We start from the raw sequence: 19,459 nt of genomic DNA on the forward strand, positions 1-19,459 counted from the left end.
AACATGGTTTAATTTATATGTTAGTTGATCTGTGTATAATCAGATTCATATGCATATATTGCTTTATTATGTTTGTCGTGCTGTACAGTTTATTGAAACAGCATGGAACTTAAATGTACATTGCAAGGTAAATATATTAATATAAATCGTAGTAAGTTAAATACATCTATTACCATTAAATGTGCTTGTTTATATGTTATTTTTTCCACAACTGCTTCTGATGCGATTACATGTTTCCCCGTAATTCAGGTATTCAGGGAACGTTTCTGCCCTTTTTTGCCTAAACTGCGCGCTAAAATGCCCTTTTTGAAAGTAATGCGCCATGCCCCTTTGCCCTCCTGGGAAAAACACTATATTGTGAAAATAATGTATTCTAAAGGAATTACGTAAAACATATATCAAAACTCAAAGTTTGACAACAATAAAATGCATCTCTCGGAAATAACCGATCATTGAAGATCGGCAATGATCGTAAAAAAAATCGCAGGAAATCATTAGGGGTGCGCTACCTTAAGAGGACAACTTCCAACTAATCTTATAGGACACAGTGGAATTAAGCCTCATTCTTAATCTGGACACTTTAAAACAGATACAATTTTTAAAATTGAAATAGAAATATGTTGCAGAGAAAGGAACGTGGATAAATCAATCACATATTATAATAGGTCTTTTTCTTACAAATACTATTACTTTTGTGGTTTCTGAACTGAAGTACCATCAGGATTTATGTACTTAGGCACTACGTTCTTAGCCCCCCAAAAATACATATCAGCTTCCCTCTGTGAAAAAGGGTTTTAAAATGCATATGCGTAAAGTGTCATCCCAGATTAGCCTGTGCAGTCCTTACAGGCTAATCAGGGAAGACTCTTTCTGCCTAAACAGGATTTTCTTCAAGAAGGGTCGTCCTTTAAAAGCATAAAACAATAAAAGCCAAAAGTGTCGTCCCTGCTTAGACTGTGCGGACCGCACAGGCTTATCTGGGACGACACTTTAAGCACATGCATTAAGCCCCCTTTTTGACAGAGCAAGGTCCATATATAAAGCTTACTTGATTGTGAACGACACACGTGACTCTACGGTGGTAGTTGATAGGATGGATCGGCACAAACTTCAGTATAATCGTCTTAGAGCTGTTTGCTTTTAGGCAGCCGGAGATTTGCTTGAACTTGAAAACGCTCTCTGAACAGTCGATCATAAACTGCAAAACAAGAGTTTTTTTTTGCTTGGTTAAGATTTTGAAAAGTCCAAAAAAAGGTCAGTGTCAAGGTCAAATTGAGGTCTTGTGACATGTGTGTGCTGATGAGCGTTCAAGATACCATTCATGCAAATATAAAAGCTTTTTGTAAGACTTATTGATGTAAAACATTTCACAAAGGAGTTTTGCAAAAATGTTTTTTTTACCCATAAAGGCCCAGTTCTCACCTGAAATTCAGCGTCAATGTCCGAGCTGTTGACGATGTCGACTGTCCTGGTTGCCTCCTCTCCTGCATTGATCTGCAGGAAATTTACAACCTTTGCACTTAACGCTACCTCAGGACCTGAAAAGCAGACATGTTTAAGTAATGAGTATCATATTCAATACACATATTTATTAATATTTAAACAATCCGATACTAATTAAATTGGACCAACACATGTCTAATAGGGTAAAAATATTGAACAGTCACATGGTACAAATGACAACAGATTACTGGGTGACATAAATAAGTATATAATAATCTATAATATATGCCCAGGGCTTTTTTTCCTTCTTTAGCAAAGGGCTTATAAAGGCCCATTCCCCCAAGAGAAAGGCACATTCTCCTAAGAAAATTTCTGTAAAGTAATGCATTTTTCCCCCAATTTAAAGCTAACTTTGGGAAATGTCTTCCCCTTTTTCAGTTTTGTTGATAAAATTTACCCAACAATGCAATGCCAAGCCCTTTCCCCAAATCGCGAAAAGAAGCTGTAATGCAATATTTAAAGTTGAAAGTAGGTGTAAGATAATGTAAAAACACAATACCTATTGAGGATCCCACACATTTTATCACACTTTTACTGACTTTCCCTATCGCTACAACACTGAAGTAATCTACGCTTGTCACGTCAACCGTATTTGGACTGTATGAGATCTGAAATAAATTATTGGCATTAATGAGTAAATATATGTAAATAGCAAATATCGTATTTGGTGGATTAATATGTTATCAATACATAAAGAGAGTAACATAAAGAGAATTATTTTAAAATATATCATTGAACTTATGTAAAACAATTGGATCTGAATCGTTCCCTACATGTAAGTTCAGCTTATGTTAAGGTTTCACTTTGGGGTTTTGTGAACACCAGCCCTCAATTTAATCCTTTCCCACTCACAATCAAAGTGAAAATTGCTATGTGCAAACAGCATTAAACCAGAACAACCTGCGAGTAACTCGCAGTCTGTCCAGGTTTTATGCTGTTTGCTACTCATCAATATCTCATGGTAGGAAATGAGGCCTTTTGAACTTGAATTTAGAAAAAAAGTTCTTTAATGAAATTGAACTTTCTAAGGAACTACATATGCATAAAAATACGGATCTAAGTGGTAAATGATTAAATTGAATCAAAAGAAAAATAAAACTTACTGAAATTTTCACAGAGGACATGGGGGGCACAATCCCAGTCATTTTGGGACACTGGAACACTGTATCAATCCTGCTGAGTGCTGAAGTGTGCTCGACCTTGTATGGGGCTCGAACCTGCAGAGTGAAAATAGCAACATGTATATAAGCCTTGCTCTGGGAAAACGGGGCTTAATGCATAAATGCTTAAATTGTTGTCCTAGATTAGCCTGTGCAGTGTTCACCTTAACTAGATATAAGCTACCAAAATACTTCCTTTAAACGAGAAATACCATAAAAGCAGAAAGTGTGGTCCCTGACAACACTTGACGTACATGAATTTAGCCCAGTGTTCCCAGAATGCAGCTCATGTAAATGTCTTAACCCTTTGCATGCTGGGAAATTTGTCGTCTGCTAAAATGTTGTCTGCTAAATTTCTAAAATTAGCATTTTCTTTGATTTTTTTCAAAGAATACTATCAGAATAGCAAACAGTTTGGATCCTGATGAGACGCCACGTTTTGTGGCGTCTCATCTGGATCCAAATTGTTTGCACAGACCTTCAAAATTCGGTTCCCGCACTGAAAGGGTTAACCACTGAAGTAAAACAAGTAAAACATTAATGATCATCTAAGGGACTTATTGTAACTTTGGAAAAATTAAGCGACAGTAGGATCTTCATTTGTCTTGAAAGCAGTTATCAGTTGTTTAGTTAGCTGTAAAAAGGTCTGTGTCTTTTTTTTCATTTTAATGTATAAAGGCACTACCAGTACACATACCAGAGTGATGAAAAAATAATCTGTTACAAATTATGGCCACAAAGACATATTTGAAGATGAATACATGTAGTAGTTATATACTTTACGTAAACTTAAAGCAAAAAAATACATTTAAAACAATAAATGGCACCATCCAAAGAAACTAGATTTTCAACTTTTTACAAATTAATTTGAATTTAAGTTGAATTTATTTAAGTTTAAAAGCAAGGTCTGCCTGTAAGCTACAAACCTACACACAAAATTACAGCTTTATGAAAGTTGCCTGATAGACACAAAGACACATTTCAACTTTAATATCTTAAGCATTTATAAAGTATATGTAAATTAAAATTTAAAAAATTATAAATTAAAACAAGAAATTTGAGCATGCCATACAAAAGCTTTAAATAAGCTTGTTTATTTTGAGTTTGAGTTTGCGCAAGACCATGTGATTTTGACTATAGCTGAGACTCGTGAGCTGACTGAGATTCTCTGTTCTTAACAGAGGGGAAACTCAAAACTCATCTGAGTTGAGCAACAATTGAGAATGTTCTAGATATGAGGCCCATGCCAGGAAACAAGATGTCCACTTACTGGTGCCAGGTTATAAAGCTCCACCATTTTTTGTACGGTGGTCCCAACAGCAGTGGGACCGAACTAGGGAAACAAGATGTCCACTTACTGGTGCGAGGTTATGAAGCTCCACCATTTTCTGTACGGTGGTCCCAACAGCAGTGGGACCGAACTAGGGAAACAAGATGTCCACTTACTGGTGCGAGGTTATGAAGCTCCACCATTTTCTGTACGGTGGTCCCAACAGCAGTGGGACCGAACTAGGGAAACAAGATGTCCACTTACTGGGGCGAGGTTATGAAGCTCCACCATTTTCTGTACGGTGGTCCCAACAGCAGTGGGACCGAACTGAATCACAGCCTCCAGGTTATCTTTGTTGAGGGTGGTCGAGGGTTTACCCACTGACGATACGATGATGTGGGGGTATTTGCCTGCAACATGGAATTGTTTATATTCATATTTTATTAATAGGAAAGAAGTAGTGGTGGAGTTGAAGGTTGAATTGGTGATGGTGGTGATTATGATATTGATTGTGATTAAGATAATGATGATGATTATTGAAGATGACGATGATAATGATGTTGATTATTGAAGATGACGCTGATAATGATGGTGATTATTGAAGATGACGATGATAATGATGATGATTATTGAAGATGACGATGATAATGATGGTGATTATTGAAGATGATGATGATAATGATGGTGATTATTGAAGATGACAATGATAATGATGATGACATTGATGATTGTGATCATGACCATGACGTTTATGATGATGTTGATGATTTAAATAAACACCCATGTACAACAGACAAAACAATGGAATTATACTTATTTATGGTATCTGCCAATCACCTTAACGATTCCAAGTAATTTACTTCCAAAGATATTGACTCTAGTTTACGTTGACACAATAAAATAAATTCATTCTCAAAGTAAAATATAGGCCTTGTTCTGGGAAAACTGGGCTTTATGCTTGAGCATAAAATGGAAACCCAGAATAGCCTGTGCATTAAGCGCAGGCTAATCAGGAATGACACTTTTCCCTTTTATTGTATTTGTTTGTTCAAATAAAGTCTCTTTATTAATTAGCAAATATCCAGTTTAGGAGGAAAGTATCTTCCCTGATTAGCCTGTGTGGATTGCACAGGCTAATCAGGAGCGACACTACGCACTTGCATTAAGCCCAGTTTTGCCAGATAGAGGCTCAAAAGTAAAGATCACCTACCAATTCCAATGAAAATGGCCGTCTTGGACATACATCCTTCGGGTCCATAACTGCATACGGCAGTGGCTTCATACACTGTTGCACTCTGAAATTAGACATGCATTCAATGATCAGGGACAACAGAATTGTGTTGTTTATAATGCCAAAAAGTAAATATACGCAGAGACTTTGCATGGGAATTAAACCACGTGGCCATTAGGCAGTGTAATTTAGCAGCAAATCATCTGAACAACAAACTGAGTATACTGTGAAGAAGATTTTTCTATGATACCAAACACAGCTTTTTCAATCATATCATTTTATCACATGCTATACCCTGTTTCCCATGTAATATAACCATTACGAATATTTTTATCTACACATGTGTAATATACTTTTTAAGCGTTTTCATTGGCTTAGTTTTCGTTCAATTGACCAATCGCAATGTTTTTTCCAATAACTCACATCAGGTTTGAATGTAGCATTGAAGACTCTGCTTTCCCCTGGCTGCAACTTTGTGACCCCTGGTTGGATGGTGAAGGGTTCACACACCTCCCAGTCTAGACTTGTGTGCAGGTCACTGGAACAGAGCAATCACAATTACCGTACTTTACCATGAATCACTGGAACAGAGCATTCACAATTACCGTACTTGACCATGTATCACTGGAACAGAGCATTCACAATTACCGTACTTAATCATGAATCACTGGAACAGAGCAATCACAATTACCGTACTTTACCATGAATCACTGGAACAGAGCATTCACAATTACCGTACTTGACCATGTATCACTGGAACAGAGCATTCACAATTACCGTACTTTACCATGTATTACTGGAACAGAGCATTCACAACTACCGTACTTTACCATGTTTCACTGGAACAGGGCATTCACAATTACCGTACTTTACCATGTATCACTGGATCAGACCATTCACGATTACTGTACTTTACCATGTATTATACATACAGGGATTTCAAACAAAGCAGAATACTGCTCTTTAATGCAATCATTTTGAAATTATCTCACTTTAAACTCCTGAAAATAATGTCCCTTGCATCATTTTGAAGCAAATGTTACCAAGAAACTTAGAAAAAGAACTCCAAAATATAGTTTATATAATACAGTTTCTGTGTTTTCAATGTATTTCATATAAGTTTTAGCACAAACACATGAATTGTAAACTATCTAACAAATATGTAGAAGCTAAATAACTATTGACTTCATTATTTTGACCCCTGATAACTTAATTTGACCTGTGATAATTTCACTTGACCCCTGATCAATTCAAGCATGGGGTCATTTGACTCATGGTTTAAAAATCTATTGAAATCCCGTCTACAGTAAACAAATGTAGCATTCTTGCAAAAACAAGCATGGTGTCTATTATGGATATTTACTGTATCACAATGAAATACTCACGCATAAATAGCCAGATCGAATAGCCAAATATTGAACATTTTCAAATCTTCAAATACCCATAGGTTCATTTCATCATGTGCATAACATTTTAAGTAAACTCTAAGTCAAACAGGACTTATGGCAGCAAACTGCAGAAAATAAGCAAGAGCACTGCATAACGGTTGCCAACGCTTGGCTGCATGTGCAGTTTTAAATAAATGAAAGCTTGTCAGAATTTTTTTTTTGTTTTTAGAGGTCACAGTGACCTTGACTTTTGACCTATAAGTAACCCAAAAATGGGTTTGGCTTGTAGAACTCATCAAGGTACATATACATATGAAGTTTAAAAGTTGTAGGTGGAAGCACTTTGATTTAAGAGCCAATGTTAAGGTTTTAGCATGGCGGACGGCCGCAGATGAGCTGGCTATGACAATACCTCGGGTTTTCTCCGAAAACAGCCGAGCTAATAATTACCAATTTGACCTTATACTTACATTTAATTTTCAAGGTAATGTTTGTTAAGCAATTGTAAAAACATCTGCACATTCTCAAATGGAAGACTTAACATCTAACAGTTTTATATTTCACCATTTTGGGAAACCATTTGGATTGGGAAAAAATGCCTTGTTTAGACGAAAATTTGGAAATTAGTGCTGTTGGTTTTTGTGATGAAAAATACTTCAAAGATTGATACTGAGGATTTCAATATTAAACAGTGTTCAACACTAAAGGGAGTCCAGTAGTACGAGACAGTGGGAATGAGACTCAGACTCTTTGTTCTTGGGTCAAGGTAGTCCATCGGAATCCTTCAAAATCACCTTGAATTATTAAAAAAATCCCTTCCTTTACCTATTCGTTTTGCAAAATCAGAATGTCTGCACAAAGAAAATTTTACTCGGAATAGTCATTGTCCATCACTGTCCATAATAACTTTTAGTTGCGTTTGTTTTTTGTCACATTTAAATTGTAATAATTTAATATTCAACCTCTACATACCGCAGATGGAAGTTTTTAATTCCAAGTCATGAGAGTTCTTCTTAACAAGAAAGATTATAGACAGTTGGTTAATTGATAGTGAGAAGTGTTCAATCAAAACTGAAAGATGTGGAAAGCATATACAAAACAAGAACAATACCATCATTTGGACTATGCACACACTTGAATAAGTATTTTTCTTTTTTAATTAAAAAACCCCTGTCTGGTCAACAAGTATTGCATTATTATGATGAAAATATACACTTTTTGAAATAGTGAATTGGAAAAAAATTTGGCCCCAATTTGACCAAAAAACCTGTACCATGTAAGTGTGGTGATAACTGTACCATGTAAGTGTGGTGATAACTGTACCATGTAAGTGTGGTGATAAATCGCAATCAGTGACGCATCTTACCCTGAATTTCTGACAGTAAATGACGCCTCAATGAAATCTTTTGCTGCACACATGTCAAAGTTGATATTCTCAGGTACCTCTATGTCATATTTTGGCAGAACAGCTTTGATGAGGATTTCAAAAGTCCCCTCCTAAAAATCAAAGAGTAAATTCAATATCATACACATATGTTAAAGTAAGCACACAAGTCTATGTCCAGCACAAGTAATCTTCAAACCATGCTTGCTCAAGTCTGCAATTTACCATCAACAGATTTGGGATATTTTATATATCACACACAAATTTACAGCTAGTTAATCTCAGAATGTTATGACCGAATGCACGCCTTTTTGTACTGACATCAATATTTTACCTTTGCCAAAAACAAAATATAGACATGTATTCCTAATAACAACCCAAAAGTTCCAATCCAATTCAAAATACTGACAAAATGTGAAATCAACTGAACTTAGTTTTATCTCATGCATTTAGCTCCAAAAAGTAAAAAAAACACAACTGAAATAACTGACAATTGTCTTAATTTAATATCCAATTAAAATGTTTAATTTTTTGACACAAGTATATTGTTATATAAGTTCTTTTTGAACAAAAATTACTGACAAAAAATTCTATATCTCATTATATGAGCCCTGTTCTGAGAAAACTGGGCTTAATGCATGTGCGTAAAGTGTTGTCCCAGATTAGCCTGTGCAATCCGCACAGGCTAATTAGGGACGACACTTTCCGCTTTAACTTGATTTTTGGTAAGGAGGGACTTCCTTGAAGCTAAAAATACCATAAAATCGGAATGTGTTGTCCCTAATTAGCATGTGCAGATTGCACAGGCTAATCTGGGACAACACTTTACGCATATGCATAAAGTCCAGTTTTCTCAGAACGCGGCTCATATGTTTTTCGCCATTGGTTTCTTGCCATAAATAAAGGACCACATGCTATTTTTAGATTTCTCTCTTCACGATGCAGCTAAAGTTTCACTTTGTGTTTATACATGTGTATATGTTTTTCAAAAGGACCTTTACACAATATTACATGATGTTTTTAATTTTTATATTTTTAATCCACCGGAATTATTTACCTGCAGAAGACACCTTTTAAAAGTTTATATCAATTTTAAATGAAACCTTTCAAAAATGGTCATGTAACTATTTAATGAGAAACAAGGGACAAAATTGTCACAAAACCAGGTTTTCATTGTGAAAAAAAAATCTGATAAAGGGAGAAAACTCAAACTAAACTTTTGAAATGAACAAACAAAATTAACCCCCTTTGTAAGTTTGTTTTTTAAAAAAAATCTATTTTTAGTCGTGGCGACCTTGACATTGGAGATATTGACGTGATTCTTTCGTGCGACACACCGTCCCATGATGGTGAACAAATGTGCCAAATGATTTTAAAATCTCACAATGAATGACATAGTTATGGCCAGGACAAGCTCATTTATGGCCATTTTTGACCTTTGAACTCAAAGTGTGACCTTGACCTTGAAGATATCAATGTCAAGGTCGCCACGACTAAAAATAGATTTTTTTTAAAAACAAACTTATAAAGGGGGTTAATTTTGTTTGTTCATTTCAAAAGTTCAGTTTGAGTTTTCTCCCTTTATCAGATTTTTTTTCACAATGAAAACCTGGTTTTGTGACAATTTTGTCCCTTGTTTTTATATATATTTGTTGCCGTAGCAACCATAATTTTTGATGTAGGAACAAAATAAAATGACGTGCATAATCTCCATATTGCCATCAATCCATGTTTCAAGTTTCATGTAAAAAATATGAAGAACTTTTAAAGTTATCGCAGGATCCAGAAAAGTGTGACAGACTGACTGACAGACAGACTGACAGAGTGCAAACCATAAGTCCCCTCCGGTTTCTCCGGAATGGGACAAAAAGAGGTAAAAGAATTTGCATAATAAAAATATAGGCACGAAATGGGGAAATGGGTGTGGTGTCTGCTTTGGTTCTGATATGTATGATAATAGCAAAAATAAATAAAATAAATAAAAAATAAATATCTTTGAACAGGATGATTTAAACCTTAGTGCATTCTGAATATATACCTTTGCATCATGGAAGGTGATTTTGTCATCGTAGTACACTATTTTCTCCATATATGATTTAAACCTGGTGTATATTCAATATGAATATATACCTTTGTATGGAAGGTGATTTTGTCACCGTACACTATTTTCTCCATATATGAGTTAAACCTTGTGTATATTCAATACGAATTTATACCTTTGTATGGAAGGTTATTTTGTCATCGTACACTATTTTCTCCAGGGGCCGGAATGTCACTGGGAGAGAGAAGCTTGTCCCAGCACTGAGAACGATAGGCTTCGGATAGAGAGTGGTGAAGAATCTAGAGCTGGGTACACTAGAATTAAAATAAATATTTAGTTGAACTATAGTTAATTAAAGTAATTATTTTATTGTATTATTTGAAGTACACTAGAATGAAAATCAAAATATATTTCATTTATCGGTTGTTTAACCCTCTCCCCATAAGAAGCAAAGTGAAATGGCTACGAGCAAACAGCATAAAATCAGAACAGCCTGCGAGTAACTCACAGTCTGTTCAGGTTTTATAAATGCTGTTTGCTGCTCATCAGTATCTAAGGGTTATAAATGATGCCTTTAAAGCCACACACCTTGAAATGAAATACATGGCATATTAAATTTAAGTATAAATAAGAAATTAATTTTCTCCATGCCAACTAGAATATATCTGGTGGTTACAAGGTAGAAATCCGTCACTTTTGAGCTTTAAAACTTAAACAATAATCGCATTTGTCGAAATGGACGTATACGTCCCAAAATCCTACTTTCGGTTTTAAATGCGGTACCGTTTGAAAAATAATAAATTACATGCTAACTAGGCTATAGATTTAATTTTATCTATAATTAAATCAATAAGAATACATCTGGTGGCTACAAGGTAGAAATCCGTCTTTTTTCGCTTTAAAACTTAAAAATAATCGCGTTTGTCGATATTGACGTATAAGTATAGAAATCCTACTTTCGGTTTTAAAATTTATAAAAAATAATAAATTACTTGCTGATTAGGCTATAGATTAAATGACAATTTTGCACACTTTCAAATTGCATCTATATGCATTGATTACCATGTACTTCATTTTAAGGTGTGTGGCTTTAAAACTTCAATCTAGTAAAAAAAGGCCTTTAATTAAATTTACATTTCTTAGGGACTACAAATATGTAAAATACGTATCTAAGGGGTAAAGGGTTAAGTAATTATTTTTGTTTATAATCAATTTCTTATAGCTGATAGATAAATAGCAAATTTATGGAAAGTGGGATTATGCCAATTTAAGACATAGATTTCACTGAAGATCTTGTAGCCTGGTATTTGTACAGAAGACTTACTTATATTTTATCTTCTGTGTCTTCACTTTCACATTTTTCAACACAATGTTCTTTGTATATTCTCTACCAGGTTGCCAGTTCTGCCAAACAACGTTGTCCACTACTTCGATACCAAGATCTGCCGGTTTAAACATGGATTTCTCCACAAGTTCGATGCTAATTGACTGTGTTTTTGGAATGGTCTTCAAGGCTGGCACTTGTTTAATGGTTTGCCCACCCAGCGAGTGGGCAATAGGCTGGCTAACTTGCATCATTGTTGTGGGCATATTAGTGTAGGTTTCTGGAAACAAAACCTTAAAAACTTTAGAATCACTCAGTTAACAATTTTGTTTGTCATAAAAGCAGTTTTTCTGGAACCCAAAAAATGCCTGAACTTGTTACCTGCATATAAAAGTTGTGAGAATTGATTTTATGAAGTAAGATATAAATAATTAGCATAATCAGAGCAGAGCCAGGTAAATCCAAGAAAATTATTGTCGGACAAAGAATATTCATCTTCTCCCTTATTGTTTCAACAATATGTAAAAGTTATCTTAGCAAACACGAACAAGTGTAGCAAAACTGATGGAAACACAACCTGAAAAAAAAAGCTTTGGCACGAAAAAGAAGGGTTTGTTTAAACACAAAACCTGTTGGAAAATATGACAGATGATCTAATTGCTGTGATGGTTGAGACATCAGACGAAGACCACAGGGAGCTATGTTCTTAAACTACATTTAAATTGCAAGTATACAGTTAAAATCTAAGGTGGTCAGTTTACAGTTTGGTAGAGCACCTGCTAGCCTTTCCATAAACACTATTCCACATATTTTTTACATTGAATAAAACATTCAATGACAAAGGTAAATTATTAAGTTCATTTATCGATGAATTACCTTACTTAAATTGTATGCATTCCTTGTATTTTAAAACGCCTTTAATCACATTAAAACGAGTCAAACTTCATGAACTAGTTTTTCGGGTTTACATGTCCGCCATATTTATAAACAAAATGGCGTCGTTGCTAAGGGACGGTTTATTTATGTATTCCGTGAAGATAATCTGAAAATCGCTTAAATAGCTATTTATAATTAAAAAGTTTTATCAAGAACAGTATAAAAACGTTATACTTGGGTTTCGTACCTTACATTATTATCAAAATTTGCATTTATTTTATTTTCAAGGGAGACAATTCGCTACAGTTACTAGGTGCGGCAAAATATTTATTTGTGTGAAAATAGTGATTGTTCAGGCCACACTGCAGTTTATTAGATGCAAACAGGTAAACCAAACTCTTAATGCGGGTTGGCGGATTCAATGCTCGGAATCAGTCGAATCTCTGCGCGGGCTTTGTTCAACAATATGTTTTCAATTTAACATGAGTTGTATTCATTGTAAGATCAATAAACCGTTCGAAAAAAATGTACTCACTTATGCAATTTTTATTCTCAAAACAGTTAAGTGGAAATATAGCATCACTATAAAAATTCAGTTATATCGATTAAGGCAGACAAAATTGGTTTGGGCAACGAAGAAGGTGTCAGAAAAATTAGCGTCCAGAACCATACAGTTATTAATAAAGGGATCGTTCCGGTGCTGTTAAACCAACCGGCTAGCTCTTGTGTATGACAAAAGCACTCGGCTACAAATCACAATATGTGTGGGGATTATTTCTATGGTCATGCCTCCCATACCAATTGTCGTCAGTTACTTCCATCGGTGTGTTTACTGAGTACTGGTAAACCTGCTTACTCAGAATAGCTGTGAGTAGATTAGCCGATCGCCGTGAAATGAATGCAATACTGTTTAAAACGGCGAACAATCAAAATTAACAAAAGGCACTGTACATAGTGGTGCATAGGATAGTAAATGCGTAAGAAAATAATAAAAAAGCACTGTTACAACGGTGTTTACGTCAAAATGTAAATAACATGAATGTTTGCCGTAAGGCTAAGATGTAACATTGTTCGTTAAAGTTTATGAATGTAGAGGGTCTACTGCCAGTAAAGTGTAAAACTATTACTGATAGCTCGGATTACTTTTAGCAGTTGCCGTTCTTATCAGTTGAAGTTAAGGCCATTGTCGTGCTTTCGAAGATCTTAATCGAGGACTGACTGCATAATAACAACACCAAGCGTATCCGACATTTGCCTCGAGGCTTCAGATTCGTAAAAGATCCCAGTTTTCAATGATTAAAGTATGCCAGCGAAAAAGTATAATTGGGCGACTTCAAAACGGGAGCGGGGCGAATTTAGGTGCACATGTTAAAATGAGATAATGTATAAGTATATGTCAGTTTTGAATAATGTCAGTTTTAATGTACTTAAACAAAGTAATTCGAAGGTTGCCGGATTGAACGTTCAGGAAATGGGAACGTTATAACGCCGTCACGTCACTACACAGGACAGCTCTTACAGGTTTTGGCGGTGGTAGACATATGAGGACAGATGGGGTTTCTCCCAAGTATTCGGTTATCCCTTAGCCACAAGACCATACTAAACTCAGCACACTCCGCGCAGACATTTGACTGGTTCCGAACATAACTCAATATCAAATTCCTTATGTTATAACAAACCACGTGATGATAGCTCAGCAACGTGATACAATAATGGCATCTTACAGTAGCAACGGCATGGATAACAATTACTGTTTTATTGTGTTTTTTGCTTTGTTATTATAGACCAAAAGTTAAACACTATGTTCAAAATATAAAAGTAAATGATACTTATTTTCATACTATAATACTTAAACAAAAAATCATTTCAGGTCTTGAAGGATTTTGAAGGCAGTAGTAATCGCCAGTAGCTGTGGGAAAATAAGCACTGCGTGGAGTTTGCAAACTTTTTAATTAAATGAAAACAGAAGATTCAGCTGTCATAATGTCCATTCAAAATGCGTCAGGATTTCCTTATGTCAACAAGTAAATTAGGTAAATGTTTAGGGACAGGAAGTCGTCGCATGCGAGTCATTACATGAAGCTGTTGAATCGGTAAACGCATCGTCAAAAAATATTGTCGTGAGCTCTGTTCACAATTGATACCAATTCATATGGCGTGTAAAAATCAGTCCGTGCTGTATCTTGCTAGATTTTTCGATTTTTTTATTATGATGAATATATAAATAATCACGTTGTATTTATGCAAGATCACCACCGTTGATAGCACGTTGCTACGCCCCTGCATGTGTTCCAAATGAATCGTCGCCATCTCTCCGTTTAAAAATTTGGATTTATTGAATGAGCGTCGGGATACGACTGTCTGCCGGAAGAATGTGTATGTATTATGTATTCACATCATCAACAGAGAACAGTATTATTAACTTAATATTTCATCATTTGCCTTTTCACATGTTTAAGTGACATAATAAGATGTATAAAATTTGTCAGACTGACATCACATTTTAATGTATGATAAATGCCGTCGATTCAATATTAATTATTTTCTAAATATTACTTCAAATTTAAAAGGATGGATACGATTTCTTTCTTTTTTAATTGAGGTTCTAAATAAAACTTTTAGTCCATGTTTATAACTTTCAATCCAAATATCTGACTGTATGTACAAGTTGTATAAAGGTAACTAACATAGGTTTATGTTTGCTGTGTGTCATTTGCTGTAGTTATTTCACGATTTCCGTTTAATATATCAACTGATTCCATATAACCCACATTTAAAATTAAGTTTTCGCTGTTGTTGTTGTTTAATCACGCGACAATTAGCGCTGTAGTTCCTTCTTACATTTATTTAACCCATTTGTGCCTAGTGGACTTTCCCATCCTTCTAAATTGGATGAATTTATTTCCGAAATTGGGGACGTCTAGTATATTTATTTCTTTATTTAGAATATTTCTTACAGAAATTTCTTTAAGCAAACAGCGCAGACCCTGATGAGAAGCCGCGTCATGCGGTGTCTCATATGGGTCTACGCTGTTTGTCAAGGCATTTTTTCTAGACGCTAGGCACACTGATTAATTCCACAATTTTCAATTGCATTTCAGCCTCGGAATGCCCATCTCGGCAGAAACCAATTAAAGGTCTCCTTTTCATAATGGTCATCGGGCTCCGTATCGGCGGCGTTTGTACGTTTTTAGACTTCAGTAGGTTTATTCAGAAATCTATTTTTAGGGAACTACCTCTTTACTCTGCAGACTTCGTGTCAGTAAATACATGACGTGTATCGATGCGCACCGCTCAATAAGGCTTCTTTTTATCAAACAAAAGCATGGTCTGACAAAAATAAATTATTATGTTTGCATTTTAAATGATAAAAAGAAAGATTTTGATGGAACTACCTCTTTACTCTGCAGGCTACGTGTCAGTAAATACATGACATGTATCGATGCGCACAGCTCAGTGTGCAATACGGCTTCTTGTTATCAATGCTAGAGGCTAGTAGTGCTTGGTTTGACAAAACTAAATTATTATGTTGCCTTTCAAAGGAGTCGCGTTCTGAGAAAACTGGGCTTGATGCATGGGCGTTAAGTGTCGTCCCAGATTAGCCTGTGCAGTCCGCACAGGCTAATCCGGGACGACACTTTCCGCTTTTATGATATTTTTCGTTTACAGAAAGTCTCTTCTTTGCATTAAACCAGTTTAGGCGGAAAGTGTCGTCCCTGATTAGCCTGTGCGGATTGCACCGGTTAATCTGGGACGACACTTTACGCACATGCATTATGCCCAGTTTTCTCAGAACGCGACTCAAATGATTTCAAACGATAACTAAGCTTATAAATGTTGCTCTCATGATCGGGGCCGATATTCACCAACCAACCAAGTCTAAATACAAAGAAGATTATTAAAGGGACATTTTCACGTGTTGGTTAATTGACCTTATTAAAAATAATTGTTTCAGTTTCGCAAATTTTCGTTGTAGTTATGATATAAGTGAGGAAACACTAATACTGAACATTTACCATGCTCTAAAATATCCACTATAAAATTATGCATCTTTTGACGATTTAAAACCCTGAAAATTATAAAGCGTTGCAACGCGAAACGATTGAATAATGTGGGGAGTTCTGTTGTTGTTATTATATTGTGTGACACTACGAGGATTGCTTATATAAAGTATGAAATACATCACCCATTGTATCAGCGCGGATGGCCGAGTGGTCTAAGCATTTGACTTTTACTCCAGGGGTTTGTGGTTCGAGCCCAGTTGATTAATTTTATTTTATTTTTTTAATGGAGAATTTTAGATTTATCAATAAAAACATTTAATGACAAACTTCAATATCTGCTAAAATCTGTGAAAAGGTCTATTGGCGCAATGTTCTTAACCCATTTATGCCTAGCGTCTAGTAAAATGGCCTTGGCAAACAGCATAGACCCAGATGAGACGCCGCATGATGCGCTGTTTGCTTAAAGGAATTTTTGTAAGAAATATTCTAAATATAGAAATAAATATACTAGACATTCCTAATTTTGGAAATAAATTGATCCAATTTAGAAGGATGGGAGAGTCCACTAGGCTTAAATGGGTTAAACTTCTTACAAGTCATGTATAGCATGTTGTTGTCTATAGTTCCACTATTCTTCGTTTAGAGCTCTGTGTTTTTGACATCCGCGCTATGTGTGTGTATGTCACAGTTTATTTACGCTCGGTTGGTTATTGTCGGCTAGGATACTACTTACATGTATCCCGGGTACTCTTAAGTATACTTACATGTACCCCGGGTACGGTAAATATACTAAAACGTACCCGCGAAATTTAACGCTAAATCGGACATTGCCGTATATACTTTTATAATTAATTATAACGTATTATATTAATTAAAATTATATTAATTATATTCAAATTTATGTCAATTTTCTGTTAAATGGCCTTTATATTATCGAAACTCATACTCAAAATGCATGTTGATGCAGTTATTTTTAAAAGAGAGGTTCTTTTAAGATAATCGGTTGCGCGTTTTATGACATTGGATTTTGGGCGGGAATACAACTCGGGTATCGACCAGGTACGATTAAGTATATTTACCGTACAAATTGTACGTCGACGTACAAATATATACATATTGTACGTCGACGTACATTTCTCATTTTACCTAGTAGGTCTTGTTGACTTTCGACCCAAATGGTACGCCATACGAATGGTGTATCGGAGAGCCGTGACATACACATGTTTTACAGCGGGTCTATGGAGCTCATGGGGCGAATGGAGCGCGTGCAGCAAAAGCTGCGACAGCGGAGTCAGATTCAGGGCCCGTCACTGCATGACCGGATCGACGTGTTCGTCCAACGATGATCTACTCCAACAGGAAATGTGTCAGACTAGACCTTGTGCGGAAAACATAGGTATAGAGACCGCTCTGACGTAAAATGAGTGCAATTAAATTGTACAAACAGTACTAACACCTCGCTCTTGGAAAACGGCGTTTTATGAATGTGGGTTAAGTGTCGGCCTAGACATCATGTGCCGACCGAGAAAGCTATTAATGAACGCTCCGTTTTAAGTAGATTTTCGCTAAGAAGAGACTTCCTGTTGACGAAAATTTACCGTAAAACGAAAAGTGTCGACATTTAACGCACATGCATTTAACCCCGTTTCTCAGAAACGATGCTCATGTAATTTGTATTTAAGGTAAAGAACTAAACACATATTAGTCACTCGAATCCTATTATCATTCGCCGTATTTTTATAATAAACAAAAATCATGACTAGCTTGCTTACACTATTACCGAGCGAAAGCGATCATGAAATATTCATCGCTCCTCTTTCGCGTTATGATATTTTACACGTTATAACTCTGAAAACAAACACATATCCTTGAATGTATTACGTTAATCTTGCAAGCGCTCTTTTCAATATCGCTTGTCTTTATTTTTATTGATGCTATTAAACGTATATATAATTGGCATTTTGGGACAGTCGATTTTTTTTCCAAAGTAGTAAGCAATATGTTTACCTGTTGTTCTCGGCTTAACGGCCTCATGGCAACATTTGAAAATAGAACCTTCAATATAAATGGGAACAAATGACTGCTACTTCTACTGCTGCAACAACAAAAACAACAACAACAACAACTACTACTACTAGTACTACTACTACTACTACTACTACCACTACTACTACTACTACTACTACTACTACTACTATTACTACTACTACTACTTCTACTACTACTACTACTACTACTACTACTACTACTACTACTACTACTACTACTACTACTACTACTACTACTACTTCTACTACTACTACTACTACTACTACTACTACTACTACTACTTCTACTACTTCTACTACTACTACTACTACTACTACTACTACTACTACTACTACTACTACTACTACTACCACTAATTTTTAATTATTATACATTTTCATTAAATTGACTCAACAACTCAAAAATTAAAAAGTCATTTACCTTAGACTTATCATTTTATTGCATTTGAATATTTTAAGGGCATATTGCACGCTTTTTTTCAACAAATAGGGAAACAGTATACACTTATTAATCATTATTTATACAGTGTATTAGGTAATAGGTAATATGTAATTAAACGTTGTATCACACTAAAAGCTAACATATAACATATACAGTTTTTTTCCATGACACATAGATACCGACTCAAGCTTATTAACATACTCTATAGATCCAGACAGTCCGCACAATCTGAATAGTGTGTGTATTGCTTGGAGCAACATCAGTGTTAGTAGTTATTGAGTTATGTTTCATTAGAAAGCTATTACATATACATCACACTTGTGTTGTTATTAAGACATTTGGCTATTATACATTTGTACTAAAACCTCTATTCTACGACAATACACCATTATAACTCACGTATGACCATAGCTTTGTACATTTATACAAAATCCCAGACGGCAGTTGGAGCGACTGGGCGCATTGGGGAGAGTGTAGTGTATCCTGCGATTTGGGTTACAAACAACGCATTCGCTCATGTGACAACCCCGCTCCCCAGGGTTCGGGGCATGGTTGCCAGGGATCGGGTCGGGAGTTTGATTCATGCTCTGCAGGGGCATGTCAGTCGGCTATAGGTTCGTGTTGATTTTCGCACAGCAATTATGGGAAACAATGTGATTTCAAGCTGTGAAAAATATGTTCTTAAATGTACGTATTGCCAATTCTATCAAATATTTTTCAAAACTCATTCGCTCGATTATACAAGGCGACCAATCATATAACAATTAAAATAACACCACACTTATACT

The 19,459-nt window shown here is 35.5% G+C and overlaps 2 protein-coding genes across 5 annotated transcripts in view; one reads left to right on the plus strand and one right to left on the minus strand.

Annotated features, from left to right (window-relative positions):
• The window catches only part of LOC127848350 (cilia- and flagella-associated protein 65-like), a 47,684-nt gene extending 35,615 nt beyond the window's left edge, over positions 1-12,069 (minus strand). The window contains exons 1-11 of the mRNA XM_052380771.1: positions 11,931-12,069; positions 11,302-11,581; positions 10,153-10,291; positions 7,919-8,049; positions 5,588-5,702; positions 5,144-5,228; positions 4,198-4,343; positions 2,607-2,720; positions 2,003-2,111; positions 1,423-1,538; positions 1,049-1,198 (exon numbers count right to left, since the gene is read on the minus strand). Coding sequence (XP_052236731.1) covers positions 1,049-1,198; positions 1,423-1,538; positions 2,003-2,111; positions 2,607-2,720; positions 4,198-4,343; positions 5,144-5,228; positions 5,588-5,702; positions 7,919-8,049; positions 10,153-10,291; positions 11,302-11,581; positions 11,931-11,979 — 1,434 coding nt within the window. The 5' untranslated portion in view covers positions 11,980-12,069. The remainder of the gene's footprint in view (positions 1-1,048; positions 1,199-1,422; positions 1,539-2,002; positions 2,112-2,606; positions 2,721-4,197; positions 4,344-5,143; positions 5,229-5,587; positions 5,703-7,918; positions 8,050-10,152; positions 10,292-11,301; positions 11,582-11,930) is intronic.
• A 2,350-nt stretch (positions 12,070-14,419) lies between these two features.
• Positions 14,420-19,459, plus strand: part of LOC127848111 (coadhesin-like) — a 98,981-nt gene continuing 93,941 nt past the window's right edge. For 3 of the 4 annotated variants that reach the window (XM_052380410.1, XM_052380411.1, XM_052380409.1), the window contains exons 1-4: positions 14,420-14,553; positions 15,279-15,377; positions 17,413-17,577; positions 19,109-19,285. In XM_052380410.1, coding sequence (XP_052236370.1) covers positions 14,517-14,553; positions 15,279-15,377; positions 17,413-17,577; positions 19,109-19,285 — 478 coding nt within the window. In that variant the 5' untranslated portion in view covers positions 14,420-14,516. The remainder of the gene's footprint in view (positions 14,554-15,278; positions 15,378-17,412; positions 17,578-19,108; positions 19,286-19,459) is intronic. The other variant, XM_052380412.1, reaches the window with a different exon arrangement.

Source organism: Dreissena polymorpha, chromosome 10, assembly GCF_020536995.1.
Source record: "Dreissena polymorpha isolate Duluth1 chromosome 10, UMN_Dpol_1.0, whole genome shotgun sequence".
Classification (NCBI taxonomy): domain Eukaryota; kingdom Metazoa; phylum Mollusca; class Bivalvia; order Myida; family Dreissenidae; genus Dreissena; species Dreissena polymorpha.